Consider the following 18,071-nt stretch of genomic DNA (forward strand, 5'->3'; position numbering starts at 1 on the left):
ATCCTGTAAATGATGCAGAGAATCAGAAGAAATCCTGCTTGGCTCAAAAGAGTAGACAGAATTCAACTACTCATCTGAGAAAAGGTTGATAGCTGAAATAAAGAGGAGCTAGACACATAAAGGATATATAATCATAGGTCTAAAGAAAAAGGAATCAAGATAAAAATATGAAGCACTGAAGGGGTCTGGATGGCTCTTCTTGGCTGTCAACTTGTCTAAGTCTAGGATGAACTACAACCCAGAAGTGGAGGGAACACCTGTAAGAGATTATTTTTGTTTGGTTTGAAATGGGTGAATTCACTTCTAGTTCAGACCTTTGCAGTAGGAAGACACTCACCATTGATCTGAGTCTTGCGGCAGGAAGACACATGCCTTTGGTTCAGATTCTTTTTATTATTCTTCTCTCGTACTCATCCAGGCTACAACTTCCCCTCCATCCACTCCTCCCTGTTCTCCACAACACTTCTCCTCTCCCTCAGACCCACTGCCTCTCTGTTTCCCTTTGGAAAAGAACAGGGATATCAACCAAACATGGTATAATAAGATACAGTAAGACTAGGCACAAACCCTCATATCAAAGGCAGCATGGCAGGAGGAAAGGGTCCCAAGAGCATACAAGAGTCATAAACAGCTGAGCATCTCTCAGACATATGCCCAGGAGTGGTATGGCTGGATCTTGAGGTAGCGCTATTCCTAATTGTCTGAGAAAGTGCCTGATTGATTTCCAAAGTGATTGTACAAGGTTACATTCCAACAAGCAATGGAGTAGGGTTCCCCTTTCTCCACAACCTCTTCAGTATGTGTTGTCCCTTGAGTTTATGATCTTAGCCATTCTGATGGGTGTAAGGTGAAATCTCAGGGTTGTTTTGATTTGCATTTCCCAGATGACTAAGGATGTTGAGCATTTCTTTGAGTGTTTCTCTGTCATTCGATATTCCTCTGTTGAGAATTCTCTCTTTAGCTCTGTACCCCATTTTTTAATTGGATTACTTGATGTTTAACTTCCTGAGTTCTTTATATATTCTGGATATTAGCACTCTGTTAGATATAGGGTTGGTGAAGATCCTTTCCCAGTCTGTAAACTGTCATTTTGTTCTGACAACAGTGTTCTTTGCTTTCAGAAGCTTTTCACCTTCATGAGGTCCCATTTATTGATTGTTGATCTTACAGCCTGTGCTGTTGGTGTTCTGTTCAGGAAGTTGTCTCCTGTGCCAATGAGGTCAAAGCTCTTCCCCACTTTTTATTCAAACACATTTAGTGTGTCTGGTTTTGTGTTGAGGTCTTTGATCCACTTGGACTTTACTTTTGTTCAGGGTGATAAATGTGAATCTATTTGCATTTTTCTACATGTAGACATCCAGTTAGACCAGCACCATTTGTTGAAGATGCTACCTTTTTTCCATTGTATGGTTTTGGCTTCTTTGTCAAAAATCAAGTGTCCTTAGGTGTGTGGATTTATTTCTGGAACTTCAGTTTGATTCGATTGATCCACCAGTCTGTTTCTATGCCAGTACCATGCCATTTTTATTACTGTTGCTCTATAGTACAGGTTGAGATCGGGATGGAGATACCTCCAGAAGATCTTTTATTGTACAGTATTGTTCTAGCTATTCTGGGTTTTTTGTTTTTCCATATGAAATTGAGAATTGTTCTTTCAAGGTCTGTAAAGAATTGTGTTGGTATTTTGATGGGAATTGCATTGAATATGTAGATTGCTTTTGGTATGATGGCCATTTTCATTATGTTAATTCTACCTATCCATGAGCATGGGAGATCTTTCTATCTGCTCAAATACATTCATAGCAGATGTATTCATAATAGCCAGAATCTAGAAACAACCTATAACTGAAGAATAGATACAGAAATTGTGGTACATTTACCCAATGGAATAGTGCTCAGCAATTATAAACAAGAAAATAATGAAATTTGTAGGCAAATGGATGGAACTAGAAAAGATCATCCTGAGTGAGGTATCCCAGAAGCAGAAAGATACACATAGTATATACTCACTTATAAGTGGTTATTAGACATATAATATAAGATAAACATACTAAAATCTGTAGTCCTAAAGAAGCTGAACAACAAGGAGGACCCTAGAGAAGAGGCTTAATCCTCATTCAGAGGGCAAACAGGATAGACATCAGAAGTAGGAAAAGATTGGGAACAGGACAGGAACCTTCCACAGGGGACCTCTGAAAGATTTTACCCATCAGGGTATCAAAGCAGACACTCATATCAAAGCTGAGACTCATAGCCAAGCTTTGGGCAGACTGCAGGAAACCTTATGGAAGAAGGGGGAGATAGAAAGACCTGGAGGGAACAGAAGCTCCACAAGGAGACCAATAGAGCCAAAACCTGTATATGTATACATGAATAAAGGTACATATGGGATTATTAGAATATATATTTTTAATTTAAATATTCTAATTATATATAATAAATTCCAACACACAGATGATGTGATGACAATACACCATCTCTGCAGTTTTTTCAAGGTAGAAAAGTCCAACAAATAATGAAGTGACTCTCAGTCAACCACCCCCCTTCCTCCACCTAAGGCCCAGGGAGCATTGTAGAGAAGCGGAAGAAAGAATATAAGAACCAAAGGATGGGGGGAGGAAGGCTGTGAAATATTATCTTCTGGGCATAGTGTGGCCACTGCATCCATGAATTCCTAGCAGCTTTGATTGTCTCCCCAAGAGCAAGCCGGTCAAAACTCCTTTCTAGATGGAGAAGTAACCCACAAGCTGTTGGTAGATAATAGTGGCAATGGGAGGAAGCTATTCTCCTGTGGGGCTGTGGCCTCTGGGGGTTTCTCATGGTTCCGTAGATGACCTTATACACATGCACCTATGAGCAGTGCTGAATGAACTTGATGGGAAGTTGACAGAGAAAGAGAGAGAGATGAGTAGGGGAAAATGTGGGGAGGATGGTGGAGTGGAGAGTGAAATGAAGCGTGAATAAAAGCATATTTAAGAAACCTACAATGCTGCTATAGGTTGTGCATTCACATTAATTTTTATAATTTACTTGATAGACTTATATATGTAAATATAATATTCATTATAGTGTCATATAAAACAGTTATATACATGCTTCAAAAAGACAATTTCTCTCATATTTGAAATTAACTTTAATCCCAACTCTTTTCTCCTTTACCCCTCACTACAAACTCATCTTTCTGTCATACAGTAAAAATATATTTATTGTCCTACAAAGTGCTATAATAATTAAATGCTACTAAATAATACTATTTCATGGGTATTAAAAAGTTATACCCGGACATTTAATTTTAAACTGAGAAACAAGAGGGTCACATAACTAGTATTTGGTCTGACTTTTTAACAGTTAAACTATTAAAATATGGATGCATGTACATAGATATTCATAAAATAAGTTAATGAGTAGAGATGTATTCAATTTAATCAAATATAGAAATAAAAATGTGATCCCATTAATATTCTTATGTATCCCACACTGAGTAAGTAGGTGTTAGTAGGAAATAATTTCAAGAGGTAGCAAGTGATTTCAGAGGCTAAACTAAGTGTCCAAGAAATATTAGACTAAAAAACGTTTTCAGGCTTTTCAAGGGTCTTCCAAATTAGCATGCCACTTAGGCAAAAGAAACTAAGGCCTAAGGAGGATATGGAACTGTACCCTAGGTTAGCTGTAGCCATGTTCCAAGGTTAGCTCAGGGCTAACCTTGATCTCAAATACATGCACCTCTGCTTCTCAAAGCGACTTGTTTACTTTCTCGACAAGACTGGAGATTCAGAGGAAGACTGATCATCATTTTCTCCCAGAGTATTGGTTCTGGGGCAGCAGTCAGCCCATTGTTCCTACCCAGTGTGGTTCCTCCAAACACAGTGCTCAAGCTGGCGGCATGAATGATGCTTGGAGAACAGAAGTGCCCAGCACACCCCCCCATTCCTGCACTTGTGGTCAGCTGACCACCCAACTCCAAAGCCATTCAGTCTAGATGTAAGGGTTCCAGCACAACAACCTCCACCCCTCCTTCAGTGAGTACACAGCAGCCCACGTCAACTGTCTCTTCACATACTTTCACATGGTGAGCGGGCAAATCATATAACTTAGGAAACTGGTCTTGCTCCACTGTACTAACGATTGTGGGACAATGTGGATGACAGGAAATAAATTCCTCTGTTGCCCAGGGAACATGCACTCACAGTTGGAGCACCTCCCTTGGAGCAGCTGAACATCTAGATGCCATTTAGGATGGGAACCATAGCTGGCCTTTGCTACTTTTTCTTTGTATTGTCGTGAGCCAGTCAAGGACTAAGGCTCTTTTTGTTGCTCACCATCAGTACAACACAAATGTTTGCTTCTCTGGCCTGCTTCCACTTAAAGAAGCTAACACACCAGATGCTCAGACCCGTGAATGGCTGATGACAAAGGCCTTAAATTTTTTTTCTCACTATGGAGCCCCAGATGACCTGGAACTTGCTGTGTGGATCAGGCTTGCCTCTGCCTGCCGAGTGCTGTGGTTAAAGGCATGAGCCACCATGCCCAGCTCAAAGGCCATTTTAAACAGCAGTTCTCAGCTTGAGAAAAACAATTAGTCTGGTCTGGTTTTGCAGGTCTGTGAGTCAGCTACTGCAGAGGCAGAGACAGGAAGACCACAATTTCAAGGCTGCTGGGAATACAGAAGGAGTTCATGTTCAACTTGGGCAACTTAGCAAGACGCGTCTCAAAATGAAAATGTTGAGTCTGGACAAATGGCTCAGTGATTAAGAACACTGGCTAGTTTTCCAGAAGACACAGGTTCGATTCCTAGCACTCACATGATGGCTCATAAACATCTATTACTTCAATTCCATCGAGTCCATAGCTTCTAGACTCTTCAGGCACTAGGCATGAAGGCAGTGTGCAAACATACATGCAAGCAAAACACACACGTTATATAAATGAATGAAATAAATATTAAATGTCAGAAATGAAGGGCTGGTGGTGTAGCTCAGTGGTGAAGTATTTGTCCAACAGGCATGAGGCCCTGGGTTTAGCCCCCTGTACTAGCGCACTGTGGGAAAGAGGAGAGCTATTATACAGATCTATTAAGTAAAGCTTGAGAATTGCTGGGATGCAAAGCCAAGGCCCCTCTGTTACTTGAAACCTGAAACTGTGCTTTGGAGCCCACGAGCCACATTAAGAGCAACTTATTTCTATTGCTCATGGTAGTGAAAGAAGAAACTATCAGAGGAAGCTTATACATTGACTGGAGAGCTTGGGCTAGCTTGCTTGAGAGCTGACCCTCGCGAGTTCTATTTCACTACAGTGTATTCTTTCCATAAAACGTGATCAATACGGTGTCTCTGGAAATCTTGGTGTTCAGAATCCAAAGGGCAAAAGATGTTCAGGTTTGGGGAGAAATGCAGTGGTTCCCAAACTGTGAGTCACAACCCCTTTGCGGGTCAAACAACTTTTTTACAGGGGTCACCTAAGAACACCGGAAAAATACAGATATACAATATGATTCATAACAGCAGCAAAATTACCGTTATAAAGTAGCAATGAAGAGAATTTTATGGTTGGGGTCACTGCAACAGAAGAAACTGTATGAAAGGGTTGCAGCATCAGGAAGGCTGAGACCCTCTGGAGTGGGTTATGTTGCCTGAGGGAGGGAGGACTGTCAGGCATGTTCTGTAGAGACTCTTGCTCTGCTCAGCGCTCCCAGCACTCGTTCTCCTCATCAAAGGTTTTCATTCACAAGCACAACTCTTTCATCCATGAACCAGAAAGACCTCAAAACCCCTGCCTCTGCTTCAGAGAGTAGCTCAACAGCCTAACTGTCACAGTCATTGATGAGATCCGTGGTCCACTTCGGAACCACAGAATCAGAGGAGCCCACAGGAACTGACAAAGAAGCTTACAGCTGGCACGATGGGAAAGCCATGCTCTGAGCATTGCAAAGTGCTCAGTACTCAAGCCCAACACAAGTCAATGAGGGAATGCTTGGGAATGGGGTTCAAGTACTGAAATGTTCAGGTATCCCCTGAACATGAGGCCAAAACACACACAAGATTGAGCACTACAGGTTTGGCATGGCACATCATGGCTATCTGGAGACTGATTCCAGATACGTGATTCGAGGCCACTCTAGTCAGTGACTTTAGGAGGGTCATGAAATCTGATGTATCGGTCTTTAAAACAATCCCAGGTTCCTCAACACTTCTCCCATTGTGAGGAGGAGTGCGTCCTCTCTCCTGGAAGACGGATGAACTTTAGCCTACTACATCTGAGAAGGTATTACATCATTGATGTTCTCTTCCTTCTCGGGCTTGCTGTGATAGGCTATCCACTCTGCCAGCAGAGACTCATTTTAGATCCCTGAGGCCATCATAGAAGTCCAACTTCCTGGAGCTCCCACACTGCGGGGAAGATCAGGACACACACAGAAGACACGTGGGGGCTGTCACAGCATACTTCCCCTCTGAACATCCATAGGCATTTCCTTATTTAGATGACTTCTTTATGTAATACATAAAAGTACATTTATGTAATATATACATTATATATGTATAAACTTTTTAAGACAGTCATTTTGTGGTTATTTTATTGTAGCAGCCACAGAAAACTACGACAGTCATAATGAATCCCTTCATCTAATGTCTCTGCATCTACATGAGGAAGAAAAGGTAGTAAATTCCAGTTTTATTCCTTTCATTTCCCTATGCTTCTTTACAAAATAGAGAGAAAAAGAGATTGGTAGATGTGAATGTCAGCCAGTGTGAAGACCAGAGGTAGACAATGGATATCCTTTTCAATAGCTCTCCACATTTTGTTTATTCATTAACTCATTCCTTTAAGACAGGGACTGCCGCTGGCCTGGAACTCTTCCCTGGGGCTAGACTGGCCAGTGAGCTTCTGGAATCAGCCAGGTCTCCACAGCCTGGGTCACAGAACAGCCCATCCCCAGCTTTTAAAACAGGTGCTGGGAATCTCAACTCAGGCTTCATGCTTGTCTAGCAAGCACTTTACTGATTAAGCCCTTTCCACAACCCCCCACCTTTTTTGACACTGGGTCTTTCCCTTATCTGGAGCTCAGTGGCTAGGCTGGAAAGGCTAGCCCTAAAAGCCCCAGGGATCAGGCTGCCGCCTGCCGCCTGCCGGTGCTGAGAGTACAAACAGGCAAGACCACACCCAGCTGTGTAACATGGGATCCAAAAGTGCTAAAGTGCATGGCAAGCACTCTACCAGCCGAGCCATCCCCGCAGTCTTCAAATTGTTGTTTGCCCTAGAAATATTTTTCGCTACTGTTGTCGATTTGTCCATGCCGATTGTTTTATATATCTCTGGTCTTTTCTAAGGTATGCCCTGGTGGCCATTTTCAGACTGTATTTGCCAAGAGCCTGGAGTAAAAAAAAAAAAGAAGGACTTAATTGAACATTTTGAATTCTTCTTATAGCAGATGGATGAAGGACTGAGCGTCGGCACGGAAAGACTAAGAAGGGATAATGAGAATGATGGTTTTTGCAATAAAGTTCCTGGGGGTCGGGAGGAATGCTGGCAGGCATGTGTTTAAGAGGCCATTCTAAACCCCAGTTGAGGGTACCCTACAAAATAACTCGCGGAGAGCGTGGGAGCCAACACAAGAAACTCAACCAAGAGCTTAGGAGACGTGACAAAAGACGTGAACAAATGTCCTCGAACAGGAAGAAGAAAAAAAAAACATTAGGTAAAAAGAAAACCTGAATAGTGACCTTAACAAATGCTCTGTGCTTACATAAGTGGTTGAAACTGGCTACTAGATGTGAGTGAACTTTTTAAAGTATCTTTTCCAATTTCCTGCAAATCCAAAACGAGTCTAAACATGAGTTTATGAGTTTGGGGAGGGGGTGAGAGTGGGGGCTAAAAGAGCCGTCTTTCCTTACGCTTACATTTTTAAAAAAGAAGCCTAAGGAAGCGAAGAGACATCTAACACAGAGCAGCAATAATCCGGGGATATCCTTGGCTGTCTCCCCCTACTCCTTACAAGAAACTATCTAAATCACACATCCTCCACCATCCGCAAACGCTCTGAGAAGGAAACTCCAGGAAAGCGCTTCCAAAAGCCTCTCCGTGTGGCTCCCAGCCTGGTTCCCAGGGCTAACGGGCGTGCCATCTGCTCGCGGCCCAGGTGGCAACCGGGTTCACGTGTCCGCCGGAGGCGCCGGGTGCTGGGGAGCCGCCCCGGCAGGTCCAGGCCACCGGGCTCCCGCAGGCCGCTGGGGGCAGGGCGGCGGCCGCAGCATCCCGCGCGTGCAGATCGTTTGCCCGGCTCCATCTGCCGCGCGGGGAGCGGCGCGGGTCGGTCTCCCACAACAAAAGGGCGTCCCCGCGGAGAGCCCGCCGGCCCGCGCCGCCCCGCCCCGGCTTCCCGCGTTCGCGCCCGCGTCCCCGCGGGAACCGCTCGCGCGTCACCGCCCGCAGGTACCCGGAAGGGGGAGGGGGCGAGGCGACAACAATCCGGCGGGCGAAGGGGGGGGGGGGAGGAAAGGCGCGGCGGCGAGCGCCAAGACAGAGAGGGGCGGGGCTTCGGGCCGTGCCGCCCCGCCATTGGTCGGCACCGCCCCTCCGTCCGGCGCTCATTGGTCGATGCTCAAATTCGGTCTCAAGGCGCCAGAGGAGGTGTTTTAGCGGGGACCGCGGTCCCGGGCTTGGAGCTGCGCTAAGGCGGGTGGTAAGCGCCTGTCGCTCGGCGGACACCGCGGGCTGGAGCGGAGGACCCGCGAGCCTCGCCCTGCCCTGCCCATGTCACCAGCCCTCCGCTGAGATCTACACGTCCTGCCCGGGCACGCGTGCGGATGCGGGTGTCCCCGGAGACGGGAAGCGTCCATCGCACGGCGGCGGTGAGGAAGCGTGCTGCCTCCGCGGATACGGAGGCGGGAACGGGGGAGAGGGGCTCTCCGCCGCGGCTGCCAGCCCACTGGCCCGGGGTCCGAGGGTCCTAGCGGTCTGTGTCCCGGCTGCAGCGCTCGGTGAAGGAGGCTGTGCCCTCCCCCCACGATTTCAGTGGGTTTCCTGGGAATAGTCTAGCTTGGAGAGTGCTTAGATGCCCAGGGAGGGGCTGCCTGCAACCTTCGGGGGCTGGTGTCGAGATCGGGTTTCAGTCTATCCCCTAGTTCCAACCCACTCCGAGCTGAATTCCTCCCAGTTCTTTGCGCCAAAATTAACTGACCTGGAAGCCCTGAAAGTTTCTTGACGGTTGTCTAGCACCTTCCTTGCTTGGTAACTAACTTGACTGTTGCTTTTTGTAAGGGGATTGCTGGGTCCTTTTGATCAGTTTTTCTTCTTCCCGGATTTTCGGTGGTTTCTAAATATATTTAAAGTGTTTGTCCATGTGAGGATTTAATGAGGACTGGCGAGTGTCTGCATTCCTGGAAATTCACAGGAACGCTCTAGGAAAGGGGAAGTTGATGTTCACAGATGGCATTTTTGTTGTTGGAGGGGGAAATACATGTAAAATTGTTTTCTGATATAATTGTGTGTTCCAGATGGAGGTAAATTGTTTAACACTGAAAGACCTGATCAGCCCCAGGCAGGCCAGACTAGAGTTTGCTGTTGAAGATGCAGAAAATGCACAAAAGGTAAGCACATCAAATACTTTATTTTCTAACACATTCCGGATAGTGATGCCTAGCTTTCATCTGATATATAGCATAGTTATGATGAACGTTATAGAAGAGGTTGTAGAGAATGGAGCCATTGTTTCAGTTCTACTATTAGTCGTTAGTGTTGGAACCAGCTCCTAAAGTCAAAGGTATAAACTGGATGCAGCAATCAGATTAGAGTAGTCGGGGCAGTTAAGCTAATGCTTTGTGGAATGTCCCTAGAAACAGACTTTTGTAGTTATAAATACCGGCTTCATCCTGGTGAGCCATGTACAGGGTTTTTCCAACAGTTACTACCGTCTTGCCTGCCATACAGGGGTCAACGTGACTGACCCTCCCCAGCTATCCTGAATAGTTTACAGCCCTGCTTTGTCTTTTACACTGAGCCAGACTCCTTTTCTGTGGATTTTTCCACACATTACAAACTAAACTGGCCATAGCAATATCTAAACCATCAGCCTGGCCTGTGTCAGCCCAGGTACGCAAATCAGTAGATGTGGATAAGTTTAGCAGTGAAACGTGGGCATTGTTTGAGCAAAAACAAACCAGGTTTAGAAACCTTAAACATAAATCTATAGTTAGCAGCTTCCTTGGGCACTGAACCTCCCGGGGTTCCAGGTGTAAGTCTTAGGTTAACATTGACAATGAGCGAGCCTGGTTGCAAAGAACATGCTTTTATACAACACTTGGCAATTGATATTTTGTTAGAGGGAGCGAAGTATACTATTTATTTAAAGAAGGTATTTTAAAAATTCCCTAGGAGGATGACCTAGGAGTGTGTGTGTGTTTGTGTGTGTGTGTGTAATATATAAAGTCTGTCCAGCCAATGCGCCACTTCTCTTTCTGGTAGATTACTTAGCAGGTACTTTCCCTCCCCTAGTTTGCCTCAGCAAGTGTTGTTGAGGTTTCTCGTGGGGGTGCAGAGAAACTCAACAGATTAGAAGTGGTAAAATGAATACGAAGGGATTTAGCTCAGAGAGGCAAGAGACAAGAATGGTGTGGTTTGGTGGGAATATTGGGGGACTCTTTGTCCTCTGCCCATTGCTGCAGGATAAAGAGCTTTCCTGTGGATGGTGGGAACATAGTGTTCACAGTTACAGAGACCCAGCTTTGATTTCCTGCTCTTCCACTTACCAGCTTCATGACACCGAATAAATATATTTTTAAGGTCTTCCAGCAATTATTTGTATCCCAAAGGCCGGAGATAAGGAGGTTTAATATTGCCTATCCTTTCTTGGTTCATTGGTTACCTCTATAAATCAAAGCCAATCCCTAGCACCTCACCCGTTGGAGTTTTATAAAGTGCCTAGCTTTATGTATTCTTCTTGTTGTACCAAATTAAAATGACAGTCCAATCACAGCTTGCCCTTTGGTTAGCTTAGAGGCTTTCGGAGACCCATATGCAAAAGTAGCCAACTACATTATACTCATAGAATAGAGCAGGAAGAAAGGCATTCAGTAAGCACTGGAAAGCTTCGAGGGGAGGTGAGATTTGGATTAAACCTTACCAAGGAAGGAAAGTCAACCTACACTAAAACAGTTAGCAGAACATTACAGACTTGCGCCTTTGAGCGGCCCAGTATGCTTAGCCATTCCTTCTGAAGATCCCTCCGGGGATTACGTGGAGGGGATCACTGCATCACTTGTCCTTCTAAAGACCCTTTTCTTGATGTACACTTTGGCACAGATCTGGGTGTACTGTATGATGAACACGTGTCTGTGGAGAAACTTGTTTTGAAAAAAGCACTTTTTAACATTATTGACCTATTGCACTGTTCTTAGTTCCGGTGTAATAAACAGACTGACCGATGTACTGACTGATGACAAAAGGAAATGGACAGTTTGGGACCGAAGTGAGGCCTAAGGATGTAGCTATTAAGAGGACATTGTGAAATTGTTGATTCATGCATTGGGCTTAGAGGGGAAGCATGCCAAGGCCCCGCATGCTTCTACTTCTTGGCTGGTTTCCCGCCCACTTGCACATTCCAGGGCCTTAGATACCTGTAATTCAGCACTCTGCAGGCTGAAGCAGGAGAACGTGAGGCTAGAATGACAGATGCATACCACCGTGCCTGGCTTCCATTTGTGTTCTTCAAGGTCAATTGTGTCTTTGGGGAGTAGCTAAGGAAGGCGGTGGATTCAGCTTGGGGTATCCTTGTACCTGTTTGCTGTTCAGACAGATGACTGTGCAAGGGGATGCTAACGGCCTTATTTAGGATTCTTGAAAGTTACAGCCTTGGACCCAGATTTGGAATTTTGACCGTGTATCTGAGATTGGGTGAACCAGTCCAGAGAGGGTGAACAGAGCTGGAAGTCTGGATATGGGCTCTTATAGCTTGTAAGGGTAAAGAAGGGAGCCCAATGAAAGAGATTGAGAAGGTACAGTCAGGAACACAGCTCAAAAAGAATGAGTGCGTTTTTAAGTGTCTCAGGAACCGAAGTCTAGATTTTATAGAGCCAAGAATCACTGCCAACCTTCATCAATGGGGGAAGCAAGATGGCCTTAGCACGAGTTTCATTTGGCGACCAAGAGGTGACCCTAGTCAACACCACGGATCGGAGCAGACTGAATCTCTTGGAAGGTGACAGGAGGAAGGTCTCAGTGCTTATTGCTCTTTCTAGAAAGTGTTCTGGCAGGAAGGAGAATTTTGGACAATAGCCAGGAGGCAGCTCCTAACATGCAGCTGTGGGGTTAGCTCTGCACATGGCATTAGAGAGAAGTTAATGCTCAGAGGAAGAGCTCGGGTGTGATGGAGGGCGGGTTTAAAGAAAGCCAGGGAGTCAATGGGTGAGCTGCGTATGAAGAGGGAACTAAAGATTTATCAGATGCCATCAAGGCTCTTGACAAAGCTGGTGGTCACTTATGTGACTTAAGATTGCATAGTCAAAGCTATATAGAGACATAACCAAGGTCTTTTGGCTTCCAAGCTTTCTCAGTGGCACGGTCCAGTGTATTTCCCCGTAGCCGTAGCACTGGTGCTTATGAATGATGACAATAAGCACTTGCACAGCATTTCACAGACGACAGTGTTTCACTTTATTGTCTGAGCTTATCCAGAGGCTTTATGGCAGATTCCCTCTATATCTGAGAGCTGTGAGACCATTTCACGGCTTGCGTTTCTCTGGGCTCTCTGAAATGATGTACATGCTGCTGCAGGTTAGGTTTTCTAGCAGGCAGATCTCACTTGAGCTTTATGTGCAAGAGACTTCTGAGTGCCCAGGATTGTAGCAACGGAAGGAAGAGAATGGAAAGCAGCAGAATTAGACAGAGAAGGAAACTGAGTTGTGGGTAAGTCATGATGGAATTCTGAGATTACACTACAGGGAAGTCAAGGCAAGCCCTTTGAATATCCCTGAGCCAGTAAGGAGACCAGATGTTTGCAAGCTGGTAGAAGAACTTTTACTAGTCATTGAGTTCAGATTTGGCCTCCCAGGAATGGGTGTGGCCCTGGCCTCACGGGGCCCTCTGTAGCCAAGGCAATCCAGCCAAGGGTGTGTACTGTTGACATTTCTTCCAACAGCTGGGAGAATGACTCATTCATTCCTGAAGAGACCTGATTGCATCCAGAGTCTACCATGTTATGAGTAGGCAGCCTTACTAGAAAGCCTTGACGGTTAGTCTGAATCCCATATTTTGTGTGTGTGTGTGTGTATGTGTGTGTGTGTGTGTAAACATGGTAGAATGAATGACTAGGTCTGTAACTATTCTGATCCCTTCTGCTCTGTTCCACAGTGTCCAGAAGGCAGTGCAGACAGGTGGCACAGCGTATAAATAGATCATAGCTCAGATTCTTGCCCCCACCCCCAGGCCTCTCAATATGACTTGTGTGCCATTTTTAAATTTTGATGGAGAGGTGTGTTTTTTTGTTGTTGTTTGGTTTTTGTTGTTGTTTGTGTTAGTTAGGGTTTCTGTTGCTGCAACAAAACCATGACCAAAAAGCAAGTTGGGGAGGAAAGGGTTTATTTGGCTTACACTGTTCATCATCAAGTCAGGACAGAAACTCAGGCTAGGATCCTGGAAGCAGGAGCTGATGCAGAAGCCACGGAGGGGTGCTGCTTGCTACCCTGCTCCCCATGGTTTCATCAGCCATTCTTCTAGAACCCAGGACCTCCAGCCCAGGGATGTCACCACCCCCATCAATCACTAATTAAGAAAATGCTCAACAGCTCGATCTCATGGAAGCATTTCCTCAAGGTTCCCTCTTTTTCACATAACTAGTTTGTGTGTCAAGGTGACGTAAGACTAGCCAGGTATAATACAGTCCTAACCCAAACACATTACCTAACTTCAGTCCCACTTCTCACATAAGCCATACTGAAAACACCTTTGTGTATGAAGACATTATTCATTCTGAGTTCCTCTCTTTCTACAGAGCGACTTAAGAACTCATTCCTGAGGGGAGGGGGAATAACTCCTTCCTGTGTGGACATGCACCCTGGAAACAGAAGGGAGGGAGAGTAAATGTGTCTACTCAGAAGCCTGAACACACCTTGTGCCTTGAGGGGACCTTTATACAAGATAGAGTTTATTCAACACCTGTAGTGGGCAAGGCATCACACAAATATGACATGTGGAACTGGCTTCATGGACTCATTACAGAGTCCAGACATACATCGGGAAGCTAAGGAGAAAAGCACCATGCTGTGTTATAGTAGGGCTAAGTGCCAGGCAGATGGGAGAGAATGGGGAAGGGGGAGAGATAATAGTTAGGTTTTATTGGGAGTTCACTCTGTCGAGAGGGAAGGAAGAGGGACTGGCCCGAGGTCCTCCATCTCTAACCACTCTGCCATGTTACCTCTACAAGTACTACTGGGTGCCTTTGCTGAAACTTAGAAACAGTATCCTTCTTATTTGCACCCAGAATGAGCTCATTTGAAGGTGTGCCATTTTAGAAAACTGCATTCATCTGCCTTTTGCATGCTCGGATTTTTACACGGGCCGCTGTATACAACCTCGAGCAACTTATTTATTAACCTCTATACCTGGGGTTGTGTAAGTTGACATCTATAAACCAGAATAAACAATAATGGTGCCAAAGAATTAGATGAGGAATTGATACAAGTCCAGGAAGCAGGGTGTGGCATGTATTAACCACTCAGTCATTTCCCTAGAGGGTTCGCTTGTGAACACCATCCGAAAGGCTCACTAGCAGGGACTTGTTAGCAGAACTGAGTCTGGGGATTGTTGCTTGCTGCTGCTGCTAAAGTGTGTGGCCTCACCACTCCTTCCCTGCACATTACAGTACAATAGAGTGTCACAGTAGCTGGCAGCTTCCCCTCACCCGATGAGCAAGAGTTGGTTGGCCTGTAGCTTAGGGTTTTCATTGCTATGAAGAGAGACACCTTGACCACAGCAATTCTTTAAAAGGAAAGCATTTAATTGGGGCTGGCTTACAGTTCAGAGGCTTATCTAGTCCATTATTGTCACGCTGGGAAGCATGGTGGTGCTAGAGAAGTATATAGAGTTCTACATCCGTATCCTCAGGCAGCAGGAAGAGAGAGTGACATTGGGCCTGGCTTGAGCTTCTGACCCTCAAAGCCCACCCGAGTGACACACTTCCTCCAGCAAGGCCACACCCCTAGTAGTGCCCTCCCTATGAGTCTGAAGGCCATCCGTTTTCATTTATACCACCAGAGGCTTCAGACACAAACACCACTTTGTCCCGTCTCCTGCCTTTGTACAGAACAGAACAGGGCTGTCTTAATCTCTGACCAGCAAGAACTGGAGCATACAGTAGCTGTAGGGTGGTAAATACGTGACAAGAAAGGTGTGAGACGTTGAACCCTTTTTCATTATGTGAGTCACTGTTGAAAGGAGAATTCTACTAGAGGAAGGAAACAATCTTTCTGGTTTCGGGTGGTAGAAAACAGTAATGGAAAGTCATTTGCTTCCGTTACTTAGTGGAACCAAGTGCAGGCTCTTTCTGATTTTTGTTTGTTTGTTTGTTTAAGCACGGGCTCCTTTGAACCCTGATAATTGCCTAAGTCAGTATACACGAAGTATGCTGTGGGGCAGGTGCTGCTTCACAGACTGTTTCAAGATTGCAAAAGTTAAAAGCAAACCCTTGGCACTGAGCACTTAAAAGCCTTGCCAGCAATTTGATACCACCTTGCGGACATCTAAGCTTATGGCCTACTGTTGCAGAGGCTGTAGGTTGATTTAGTGACAAACTCAGGTGGTAAATTGTGGTGGAAATTCCACACTAGTCCTATGAGGTAAGGGTCACTTAGCAGTATAGGGGACTCAGGAAATATAAAAGAAAAAGCAAACAAAAAACTGCTCCTTGGCTGTGAACAGTTGGAGAAACACTGCTCAGAAAACAACAGACAGCTCTCAGGTTGGCTTAGGCTGGTATGTTGTTGGCTGCGCGCCCTTTAACTTGTCCTGTTACTGGTTCCTTTTGAACATTGAACTATGAAGGTATAACCTCTCCACTGAGAAATGAAAGCTTCTAAGTGGGTCTTTGAAAAATATGGCCTGATGAAAGAGAAAAAGACTCAATTGGCTTTCTTCATTTCCAACAGTTTCAAGTATCTGTTGTGACAGATGCTTGTAACTTGTGACTTCTCTTACCAACACTTTATGAAAAATATGTACAGGTGGAGTAGCAGACGTAAGGGGGCCCCCTGGAGCCACTGTCCAATGCCCATGAGCTCTCTAGTTTCCATTTCTCCAATCTTGATTCTTTTCAACCTTGACCATGTGCTCTGTTTGGATTTCCAAGTCTCAGTGAAACATACTCTACGCTTGGCTCGCATGTGCCCCTTCTTGGCCTTGCTAAAAGTTCTCTTTGCCTTAAATAGGAAAATATATTTGTTGACCGATCAAGGATGACTCCCAAGACTCCAATGAAAAATGAACCGATTGACCTGTCAAAGCAAAGAATCTTTACTCCAGAAAGAAACCCTATTACTCCAGTAAAGCTGGTTGACAGGCAGCAGCAGGTGGAGCCATGGACACCCACAGCCAACCTGAAGATGCTTATCAGCGCAGCCAGCCCAGACATAAGAGACCGAGAGAAGAAAAAGGAGCTGTTCAGGCCCATTGAGAATAAAGAGGATGTATTTGTGAACTCCCTACAGGTAAGGAGCTGTGCTCACTGGGCTTTGTCAGACTTCAGAGAGTTACATGATAAGATACCTGTCCAGTCGAACACAGTGTTAATTAAACATGGCACATTTCTGTTAACATCTGAATTTTCGCTCACATTCTTATTTTCATAATTAATTTCTTTCCTCTCTTAACCAGACCACATTTTTAAAATAATTTATTGGTAATTTGATCCAATAAAGAAACTTGGGGTTTTTTTTTCTTTTTTTATTTTTAAGCACTGCTATTTTGTTGGTGCTGATTGGTTTTGTGTATATGTTTGTATGTGTGTATATGTATGTATGTGCTGTGTTAATCACTTGCTGTGAAAATACACCATAAATGGTCTTTTTTGGCTGCCAACTCTCTATGGTGACCCTGTTGTACTGTAATGTGCAGGGAAGGGTAGAAGTGATAAAAGAAGGCATTTAACTGGGAGCTTGCTTACAGTTTCAGAGGTTTAGGCACACGTGGCACCATAAAGCCCTACCCCAGTGATACACTCCCCCCCCCCACACCTCCTAATCCTTGTCAAATAGTCCCACTCTCTGACGACTGAGCATTCAAATAGAAGAGCCGCTGTGGGCCATACTTACTCAAACCACCACGGCCCAATGATTCAGCCCAGGCTTTATATTAGTAGGCAAGCCCTCCGCCACCAAGGCACATGCTGTCACTGTAGGTGGCTCTTAGGCCTTCTTTAAAATCCACGCCCCAGGAAGGATAGAGGTGGGGAAACGGTTCAGAGGTTAAGAGCACAGTCTGCTCTTACAGAGGTCATGAGTTCAGTTCCCAGCAACCACATGGGGGCTCACAACCATCTGTAGAGATCTGGTGCCCTCTTCTGGCATGCAATACATACAGACAGAACATTGTATGCATAATTAATAAATCTTTAAAAAAAAGGAGGCGGGGGAGAAGACTAGAGCTGCTCAGTAAACAGCGTATGCATATGGCTCTTTAAAAAACTTAACAGTCACTCATTTTCACTTACTCCAAACTTTTTCTGAGATCTCCCAAGAAAAATGACTTGCAAATTGGAGTCTTTTCAGCTATTTTCCCCCTTTTTGGTAATTTTTTTTTAAGCTGCAAAATTTGCCAAAATACAGAAATTGGGAAAGAAAAAGAGACGTCTCAAATGACAACTTGAAGCTAACAAAGCAAAATGAGACTACTCTACCACACCATTGCAGTGGGAGAGATGCTTCTGTGCAGCTAGATGCAAATCGTGCCGTTTTGAGAGCCATTCCTTTGTACTCCAAGCCAGAAATTGTCCCTAATTCCTCTTGTCTGCCTGGTCTGTTTCGTGGCCTCCTTGCTGTATTTTATTTGGCTTGGAAATCACAGGAGGCCCAGCTTCGGAGACTGCAGGC

The 18,071-nt window shown here is 45.0% G+C and overlaps 1 protein-coding gene across 1 annotated transcript in view; it reads left to right on the forward strand.

The window, feature by feature from the left end:
• Positions 1-8,790: 8,790 nt before the first annotated feature.
• E2f7 (E2F transcription factor 7) overlaps positions 8,791-18,071 on the forward strand; it is a 40,708-nt gene continuing 31,427 nt past the window's right edge. Inside the window, exons 1-3 of the mRNA XM_055626159.1 lie at positions 8,791-8,846; positions 9,492-9,584; positions 16,413-16,691. Coding sequence (XP_055482134.1) covers positions 8,802-8,846; positions 9,492-9,584; positions 16,413-16,691 — 417 coding nt within the window. The 5' untranslated portion in view covers positions 8,791-8,801. The remainder of the gene's footprint in view (positions 8,847-9,491; positions 9,585-16,412; positions 16,692-18,071) is intronic.

Source organism: Psammomys obesus, unplaced genomic scaffold (assembly GCF_907164565.1).
Source record: "Psammomys obesus unplaced genomic scaffold, mPsaObe1.curated_primary_1811, whole genome shotgun sequence".
Taxonomy (NCBI): Eukaryota; Metazoa; Chordata; class Mammalia; order Rodentia; family Muridae; genus Psammomys; species Psammomys obesus.